We start from the raw sequence: 10,408 nt of genomic DNA on the forward strand, positions 1-10,408 counted from the left end.
CAACTGAACAACAACACTTGCTCAGATGGTCAGTCAGGGAGAAAACACTTTCAAAATGTTACTCCAGCAACCATACCTTAAAGCTTTATAGATTTTTGGAGAAGGGGTGAAATCAGCTGGTTTGAGTTTTCACATATATTTTTATTATCAAGTAATGTGTGCCCCATATCTCTAATGTCACAACACTCAACTAGGGTCATAGATTTAGAGTTGGTAAGGGATCTTAGAGGCCATCTCCAACTGTCTCATTTTACAAATAACAAACTGAGACTTATGGAAGTTAAGGACTTTGCCTCTGGTTATATTCCTTTCTTTATACCCTGGAATCTGGCTTCAGTATGCATTGATTTTTGGAAACTCCTCTTAAAAGGCATCACTGGTTTATTCTCTTTAAATCCAAGGGTCTTTTCTTAATCTTCATTTTATATCTCTTTCCCTTATGAGATGGTATTGAATAGTATCATGGAATATCACAGTTGAAAGGTCTTAGAAACCATATAGTTCAACCCATACTTGAACAAGAATACCTGTGTAACATGACCACTGTGAGAAATAATCATCTTACTAAGAATTCCACCTGACCATGAGTGAATTTAGAAAAAAAGATATTCGTTTCTGATGAGTGACCTGGCCCTTAATCACTTGTGAAAAAGAGTCCCCTAGTGGATGCAGGCACAGCTTGAGATAATTACAAAAGCCCTTTTAAAATATCCCAGCCACATTCGAATTTCCCTCCTGAATTCCTTGGTCAGGTCAGGGTTCACAGCCTATCTGAAAACAACTAAACCCCACCCCCATTTCAGTTCCCCTCTTCATTTTCACTTTTCTTTATACTTTATTTAATAATTAGTTTTTGTCTGCCTCATCTATAGCGTGAGAAAGAAATTTTCTCAATTGCTAAGAGAATTGACAAAAAGTGGCCAGTAAGTGGGGAGATTCAAGGAGAATTCAAGGAAGTTCCCAGAGTCTGAACCGCATCAAAAGGCTTATGACCTTAGGTGAGTTCAGGGGAGTTCCCAGAGCTTGTACTCTATCAGATATATATCTATAAATAGTATTTTTAGTTTTCTAAACACTCTCTTAATAAGCTACACAGTACAAAGTATACACTCATTGCTTTAGTGGGAAAGAGCTTTGGAATTGGTTTTAGGTGAACTATGTTCAAATCCCATTTCTGTTCCTTTAGCTATTTCCCTGTGGGTAGATCATTTAATTAAGCTTCTCTTTCTCCTTCTAGAAAATTACAGTGATGATAATTGTAATAATTACCATGCAACATTTCTGTGATGAAAACACTTCATTGATATTAAAGGGGCTGTAGAAATACAAGTTATTTCATGAAGCATTTTCTGTATTTTGGTTTTTTCTGTTCTTGAGACAATAAATTTATTTCTTCCAGCAAATAAAGTGTTTATATTTTCAAATTTCTTTCAGATTGGGACATTGGACCTGAAGCAGAGTTTATTCCAATGTGGGGAACTACTGTAGACGAACCATCTCAGGAGACACTAATGGAAAGAACTATGGGACATAGTTCCTGGGACTCTAGACTGGAAGAAGCTTGTAAATGTTATGGCTCATTAGTGAGGCATCAGGGCCATCAGGAAACACATTTGAAACAAGTAACAATCACACATGAAGAAACTTTAAGTATGGAGAGAAGCTCTGAAAACAATGAATTTGGAGGATGCTTCAGTCTGAGCTCAATCCTTGTTACACAGCAGAGAGTTCCTATAGTAAATCAGTCAATCGACAATCATTTATTAGGTGCCTATTATGTACCAGGCACTGTTTTAGGTACTGGGGATACAAATAGAATAAATGAGACAATCCCTAGCCTTTATAGCTTTGACACGCATGGAAAGAGTTTCCAAGATAATTCAGAATTAAATAAATGTCAAAAAATCTACACAGGGAATTATAGATTGATGTATAATGAATTTGGGGAAGCCTTCAGTCAGATTTCACAATTTAACCTTCATCATGCAGGTCATTCTGGAGAAAAACCCTATAAATGTAATGAGTGTGGGAAAGCCTTTACCCAGAGGGCAAGCCTTACTCAGCATCACCGTATTCATTCTGGAGAGAAACCTTTTAAATGTAATGAATGTGGTAAGGCCTTCACCCAGAGGGCACATCTTACTCAACATCTATTTACTCATAATGGTGAAAAACCTTTTAAATGTTATCAGTGTGGGAAAGCCTTCATCCAGATCTCACAGCTTAATATTCATCAAAGAATTCATTCTGGTGTGAGATCCTATATTTGTAATGATTGTGGGAAAGCCTTCACTCAGAGGACAAACCTTACTCAACATCAGAGGATTCATTCTGGAGAGAAACCTTTTAAATGTAATGAATGTGGGAAAGCCTTTACCCAGAGGGCACACCTTACTCAACATATGTTTACTCACAGTGGATCTAAACCTTTTAAATGTAATGAATGCGGAAAAGCTTATAGCCAGCTTTCACAGCTTAACGTTCATCAGAGGATTCATTCTGGAGAGAAATCCTATAAGTGTAATGAATGTTCAAAAGTCTTTCCCATGTGGGCAGAACTTACTCGACATCTGAGAACTCATTCTGGAGAGAAACCTTACAAATGTAATGAATGTGGGAAAGCCTTTACTCAGAGGGCAAGCCTTACTCAGCATCACAGAATTCATTCTGGAGAGAAACCTTATAAATGTAATGAATGTGGGAAAGCCTTCACCAAGAGGGCACATCTTACCCAGCATCAGTTTACTCATAGTGGAGAGAAACCATTTAAGTGTAACGAATGTGGGAAAGCCTATGGCCAGTTTTCACAGCTTAATATTCACTTAAGAATTCATTCTGGAGAAAGATCTTATAAGTGTAATGAATGTGGGAAAGCCTTTACCCAGAGGGCAAGCCTTACTCAACATCAAAGAATTCATTCTGGAGAAAAACCTTATAAATGTAATGAATGTGGGAAAGCTTTCACCCAAAGAGCACATCTAACTCAACATCAGTTTACTCATAATGGAGAGAAACATTTTAAGTGCAATGAATGTGGAAAAGCCTATAGCCAGATTTCACAGCTCAATATTCATCGAAGAATTCATTCTGGAGAGAAATCCTATAAATGTAATGAATGTGAGAAAATTTTCCCCAAATGGGCAGACCTTAATCGACATCAGAGAATTCATTCTGGAGAGAAACCTTATAAATGTAATGAATGTGAGAAAGCCTTTACCCAGAGGGCACACCTCAGTCGACATTTGCTTACTCATAGTGGAGAGAAACCCTTTAAGTGCAATGACTGTGGAAAAGCCTTTACCCAGAGGGCATATGCTCTTCAACATCAGAGAATTCATTTGGGAGAGCAGTGTCTTACCCCTAGTAGGAGCTTAATAAACATTTGTGAATTGAAGTGAATTAAAGTTGAAGTGAATTAAAATGCTTTCCTGAAATCTAAGTAGCTTCTGTCTACTGCAGTGATGTCAAATAGAAATGGGTGCTCTAATCTGTATATAAGGGTCCCTGTGCCAGCATATTGACTTAGTTTTAAAATGTAATGTTTTAAATGTGTTGTATTTTTGTTTGGTTCAGTATTTCCCAATTACATTTTAATCTAGTTAAACCCCCAGAGGAGGTGTAATACCTTTGGTCTACAGCATTGTTATGCTCTACTACCTTGTCAAATAAGAAAAGGTTTTTGATAAAACCACATCAGCTTTTTTTTTTTTTTTTTTTTTACCACACCAATTTTAAGTTAGTTTAACTTACTTTTCTGGCTTATGAACCACCTACTGCTAATGTGGGAATGGAAGTTAAGTTCATTTGTTTATAGATCAGTTTGCAGACCCTTTTAGTTTGTTTTTTACAATGGGGTGTTTGCTTTTTTCTTAAAACTTTCACAAATTATTGATGGTGGCTCCATTTTCAGAACTACCAATTTATTTAGCATGCTAGTATGTAACAACTGGTGATGTGAACTCAGCTAGAGGCTGCTTGAGTGTGTCCTTACTTACCTTGGGTTTACTTGATGCTATTAATTTTTCTTCTAGTCTCAATTCATAGATCTTCTTGAAAGAGAAAACAATAAAAGAGGTAAGTAGATCAATCAGTCATTTAACAGTCATCTCTTCTGATGATGAAGTATGCTCACTTCTTGTAGAAGTGATAGATTGGTGGAACAAAATGAGACATACACTTTGAGACACTGAGGGTTTCTGCTGGAGGGAGACTCTCAGGAGTGAAGGTGGGTAGTGATGGTGGGGCACAAAAAGAGAAGAAAAACATCAATGAAACATTTTAAGAAATACACAAGAGCAGAACAAAGTTTGGAGAGGGACACAAAAGCAGGGCAGTTTTGATTCAGTGATGTTACATTTACCGTTCTTTAAAAATGTAAGAGAAGTTCACATTTCCTTTTTTTTGGTTGTATATTGAAATGTTTAAGTTCCAATGAAAAACAAATTTAAAAAATCATGTTACCATCAGCTTATCCACTCTTAGCTGCAGTTACTTCTTTGATCTTCCTCTTACCCACAGTCCAATTAAAATAACCCTTTTGCTGTCCCTCGCATTCATTGGTAGTCTCAGCTCATTCCAGACTTTTGTACTCTTGACACAATATTTATAGGGCTGTCCTATTTTTTTGTGTTATATCACAGTTGTCCTTCCTTCCATCTTCCATACTGGCCTTTTGAAGAGCTGTAGTGATGAGTTCTGTGTTCCTCCACACTGAGACTTTCTTTCCCCACCTCACTGGAAATTTCTTGTATCTTTGGAACGGGTATTCCTGAGAGCTTTACATTACTTGTGGGCTAACTTCCTCGGCTAAGTAATAGGTCATTGGATCCCACTTTTTTTTCTTTCAACTCTCTAGGAGAACTCTGTTCTCCTAAAATCTCGGGTAGAAACCAAATTCTGCTTGGCTTCCATTTCCTCTAACACAAACTCTGTAAAGGAGTGACCATTAGTCTCTAGGGTTCCTATCATTTCTGCTTCAGAAGTTTAGTTGGTTCTTTCCTGATGAGAAAAATTAAGTTCAGATGACCAATTTCCTTTATTGCTCCTCTGCTTTTTGAAGGTTGAAATCATTATCGAAGCAAGTCACAAACTGATCATTTGTATTACTTTTGGTAGAGAGTATGGAGAGTTAAAGTTCTCCATCACTACTTCTACATTTTTTATTTTTCTCAAACTCCTCATCTAATTTCTCTCTTTGTCTAGGTAAATTAATATATATTCTAATACACAAATGGATCTATAATCTCACTTATGTAAGTATTCAACAGTGTATTCTATCCATGCCTGCCAATCTTTTGGATGTCTTCCCATAACTTTAACATAGGTATTACACCCAGTGTGCTAGGGACCTAATTTAAATTCTCTGACATTACTGAAATAGCAGTGGAATGCACAGGTTGTTCAGTCATATTTTATTTCTGCTGCATGACTGAACATCTGCCTTTTTTAAAAAATACATGTCTTTGATAACATGAGATCATAGATATAGAACTAGAAGGGACCACGAGACCATCTCGTGCAGTACCTTTTTGCCAGGAGAAGACTGTGTTTCAATATAAATGCTAAAACTATCATATTGGATGTAGAAACTGGGAGGAACCTCAGAGAACATAGTTCAGCACTCCACTCCCTTTTAGAGATGAGGAGATCGAGGTCCCGGCTCAGGGACAGGATTTGAACCTGTGTCCTCTAGCTCTAACGCCATTACTCATCACTGTACTGCACCGATTCCTATATCCTTTATATCTCTTGTTTCTTGCTAAAGCTTTTAATACGATTGATATTTTCTATTTAATCTTTCGTGGCCACCTCTATCCCTTGTCTAAAAATCGTACTATATTTATTGATGCTTTTTTTTTTTACATTGCTGTCAGTTCCCAATGATTCCTTCCCCCATCAGAGAACCTTTCCTTACAACAAAGCGTAAATAAACAAAACAAATATATTGGCTATTTTGGACAACATAAACCTCATTCTTTTGCTATTGTCTAGCCTGTCTGCCAAGAGCTATAGGTAGAGAACTGGAAGGAACTTCAGAGACCATCTAGTTCTTTAACCCCACTTTCCAGATGAGAAAACAGGTCCAGGCTAGGTTAAGTGGCTTGCTGAAGATCCCTTAGCTAGCAAGTAGCAAAGTTGGGATTTAAACCTAAATCTTCTTTCTACTCTTCCATGTGACTTTCTTATGTCAAGATTTGACATCAAATTGACCAGTTCACAGTTTCAACCTTAATCTCCTTAGAAGGAGTCTGGGGACAGGGCATACTGCAAGCTGGGCAATGTTGTTACTGTTGTGTTAAATATATACTTTTAAGAAGCTGTATATAATAAAAGATCATAGTTTCTAATTTTTAAAAATATAACATCAGTGTAATAATGTACTAGTGTTCCCAGAGCCCCTTCAGTATTGAAACTATATCTTTCTTTTGTGATATTTGTCAAGCCAGCCCATGGATATGGGATGATTACTCAGTTTAAATGTGTATTTTTGTTATTAATTGGAGCCTTTCATATGGTAACTGATATTTTGTATTCTTTTAAAACTGTTAAAAATCCTTTGATCACTTTTTGGGAATTATTCTCAAAGTTCTCTTAACTGTTCTTAAAATATTTGTGTCAATTTCTTAAATATCTAGGTTATGTGACATTGTATATTTTCTGTGAAGTTTTTTTTTTCCATTTAATAGATTCTTATTCTAGCTTCATTGATTTTGTGCAGAAGCTTTTTACATTTTATACAATTAAAGTTGTCTATTTTATCTTTTATAATTTCCTTTATCCCTTGTTTGGTTAAGAATTTCCTCTCTAGTCCTATGTAGTTATGTAAGGTATGTACTTTCTTTGATAATTTTTATTTTTACAATATGATTTTTATATTTAGATTACATCCATTTGGAGGCATTATAGGTGATATATGGTTTAAATCAAACTACTGCCAAATTGCTTTCCAGTTTTCCCAGCAGTTCTTGTCAAATAGGCAATTCTTATTCCAGTACTTCTGTGTTCCCGGTCTTATTAAACACTTGACTACTAAGTTCTCTTGCTTCTGAGTCTTGCTTAACAAACCTATTTTAACCAGTACCAAATTATCTGATGATTGTTGGTATTCAGTTGTTTCAGTCATGACCGACCTTTTGTGACCCATTTGGGGTTTTCTTGGCAAAGACACTGGAGTGGTTTGCCATTTTCATTCTCCATTTTGTCAGACAGAGGTTAAGTGACTTTTCTAGGATCACACAGTTAGCAAGTGTCTAAGATAGCATTTGAACTTGGGTCTTCCTGACTCCAGGTCCAGTGCTCTATTCAGCCACTGGCTACCTCTTATTGATGATTACCACTTTGTATTGCAGTTTAATTGGATCAGTTAGACTCTCTTTTCTGTTTTTTCTATTTTCCTTGAAATTCTTGACCTTTTGTCTTCCAGATATATTTTGTTATCATTTTGTCTGGCTCTGTAAAGCTACCCTTGGTAGTTAAGTTTGGACCACTCACTGCAGCTATTGGAATGAAAGCTCCTTGAATTTGAGGAATTTTAAAATGAGACTTGATCAGTTTTTCTTACCCATTTCAGTTTCTTCATTTGGTATGAAATACTCCTCCAAATGACTAATTATTCAAGTATTCACACCAGAGTGGGAAAAGGAAACATGTACAAGAGTTACATGTCCAAAAGAGATTATTATCACTCAAGTATTGATAGGAGTGGTATATTGTCAGCCTCTAAATCTGCTAGATTGGGCCAATGGTGTGGCAACTCACCAGGTTTTTGTGGTAAAGCAGTTCTTAAAAATCTCAACTTTCTTTTTGTTCTGGTAAAGTCCCTTTTCTGATTTGTGTTCTAGATACTCTTTCCTCTTTAGAGGGTTTCAGTATAGTAAATTGATAGACAAAGTATTTTTCTGTGAAATGTAATTCCAGATCTATATTTTGGGATCTTTAAGCACATTAATTAGTTGGAGAGGATTAGAGCAAGAGAGGGAATGTTCCATCCCTTTTCTACAATGCCAAGTACTTAAGGCTCTCTGGGCTTGGATGGATATTTGCAAAGTAATTATTGAGCAAAAAGCAGGTAACTTTCTTGTTTGGTTTTAGGGGTGAAAGCAAAAAACAACCAACAGTTAACATTGGATATATGCCAATTAGCTGACAAATGCCAGGAAAATGACTTTGGGGTATTCTCTCAAGAATCAAAGGCCATGTAGAAGTAAGTGATTATGGTTTTTTTTCCTCCCCAGAGTCCACAGGGGAGGGAGAATGAGACTTCTAATACACAAAGATTCTAACAAGAGGATATAGGGCTTATTTATAAATATACCTGTGTAAATGTATGTGCATGTATATATCTTATAACAAGCAATATTCATTAATTTACATTCCTCAGAATAAGGAAGGATAGTACTTGCATTTAAGGGATTTTAAGAAGCAAAACCATATTCTTAAATATGTAATAAGGCAGAGGGATAGAATTACTGAAACCAGCCATTATGGGAAGAATTGTACAAGATATAAATCTATACCATTTGGTATGGCATTATATTTGTAAACTAATTTATATAGTCTAATTTGTACTGGCACAGCCCGACCAGGAACAACAAATATCTTTCTAGTTTGAGTCTTCATTTGTTTCTGTAAAGGGTGTTTGATAGTGATATTTATATGTCTTCAGTATGTTTTAGTAGGTTAACTCCCAGATAGTTTGCATTTTATAGTTGTTAGAATGGAATTCCTTTCTCTACCTCCTGCTGGTGATTTTTTATAATAACTTTAGTTGAATCTTTGGCATTCTATAGGAAGCCCATCATACCATCTGCAAATAGAGACAGTTTTACTTCCTGTTGCCCACATTTGTCAATTTCATTTTCTATTTCACTGCTATATAGTAATATGTGAATTACTTGAGAATAGCAATAATTCTGATAACATTTCATTTTGCAAAAGTATGGTCATGTATATGTGTTTTTATTGACACTAAGCTGACTCAGAATGTCTGATTTTACCAGATGAGCTGGATTGAGCTAGTTTCCCTATCAGTAGTTAGTTTTCTGTTATATTCTATGCATGTGTTTCATTGATATTTTAAAAATTCTTTTTCAAATATTATAGTTTCTAAGAATGAATATTATCCTAAGGAAGGTACAAAAGTTGTACCTTTTAAAGAGTACACTTCAATGACTAGTAGAGTGATAGAGGCAATTTTTAGGGTGGGGAAAAAAACTTCTAAGGCTCATTCAAGACCTCAATGAAACAGGATCTATCACACTAAATCACAGAGGAAAATGAGGTAGAAAATTAAAAGCAATGTCAACAGACAAACTGTTACTACTATGCAGCTTAATTAATTCTTAAAAAACAGACCTTTGAAGAAATCTGACAGCTGAAGGGCTTGATACTGCTTTTCTGGATAATATGGCAAAAGATTTTTGAAGTTGGAAGAATATTGAAAACAGTGTAAAAATAGTTACTACCAGATTGCTAGGAAGAAGAAAGCAGTTGTCATGGGCAAGAGAATAAAAATCCTGGGATACTGAAGATTGGGAAAAAGGTAATTTTTACTGAGGAAATATGCTTTTTCATTCCAAGCTATGCCAACATCATTGTCATAAGAAGACTGATTGAACTTGTATAATCTGGGCATCTTCATCAAACTATAAAATATCAACCCCAAAAACACTTTGGTGATTTTTTAAATTCTGGTGTACTTGTGGGGAGTCTTGTCCCCTTTGAGGGAATGGACTTTGATAAATATGTTGACATCCTAGGAAGCAGAATTGTTCCAGAATTGCAAAAATTCCCAAATGATGATAAAATGCTACAATAGGATTTTGCACCATGCCACACAGTAAATGAAGAACTTTACGTGAGAGAGATATAAACTTGTGCCAGTGACCTGGGAATTTGCTTAATTTAAACCCCTCATTGAAAACCTATGAGATATGATCAAGGCTAGTCTTGAAAAAGTGGGCTATTTGTTAAAGGTACACTTAATATTTGATGTGATAAAAGTGTGGTTTCATGTTGAATTAAAGATTATGTTTAAAATCTTGTGAACTTAATACCACTTTGTGTGAAACAAATGCATAAGGAGAGAATATTAAAACTTTTTTTAAAATTGTGAAAAGTTGTGAGGTTTATTGTCTTAGTCAATAAACTTAATTATTTTACTTTAATTCTGTTAATTTGTACAGCATGTGTAGCTAGAATTGTTTTTATTGTTAAATAATAAACACCATGTGGACATCCCTATTAGATTTAGTTACAATAACAAACTTCCACCGTTTGTCTACCCAATAATAGAAATTTGCTTTGAGAGTCAGAAGCAGGGACATGGTTATAACAGCATCAAAACTGGTCCTCAAAAGGCCTACAGCATTATAAGTAGCCTAACATAAGGAACCAGGTGGACAGATTT

The 10,408-nt window shown here is 35.5% G+C and overlaps 1 protein-coding gene across 9 annotated transcripts in view; it reads left to right on the forward strand.

Annotated features, from left to right (window-relative positions):
* Positions 1 to 10,117, forward strand: part of LOC140497271 (uncharacterized) — a 31,452-nt gene extending 21,335 nt beyond the window's left edge. For 3 of the 9 annotated variants that reach the window (XM_072598033.1, XM_072598035.1, XM_072598036.1), the window contains exon 6: positions 1,435 to 10,117. In XM_072598033.1, coding sequence (XP_072454134.1) covers positions 1,435 to 3,398 — 1,964 coding nt within the window. In that variant the 3' untranslated portion in view covers positions 3,399 to 10,117. The remainder of the gene's footprint in view (positions 1 to 1,434) is intronic. The other 6 variants (XR_011964596.1, XR_011964598.1, XR_011964595.1 and 3 more) reach the window with 6 other exon arrangements.
* Positions 10,118 to 10,408: the final 291 nt, after the last annotated feature.

This window comes from Notamacropus eugenii, chromosome 3 (genome assembly GCF_028372415.1).
Source record: "Notamacropus eugenii isolate mMacEug1 chromosome 3, mMacEug1.pri_v2, whole genome shotgun sequence".
NCBI lineage: Eukaryota > Metazoa > Chordata > Mammalia > Diprotodontia > Macropodidae > Notamacropus > Notamacropus eugenii.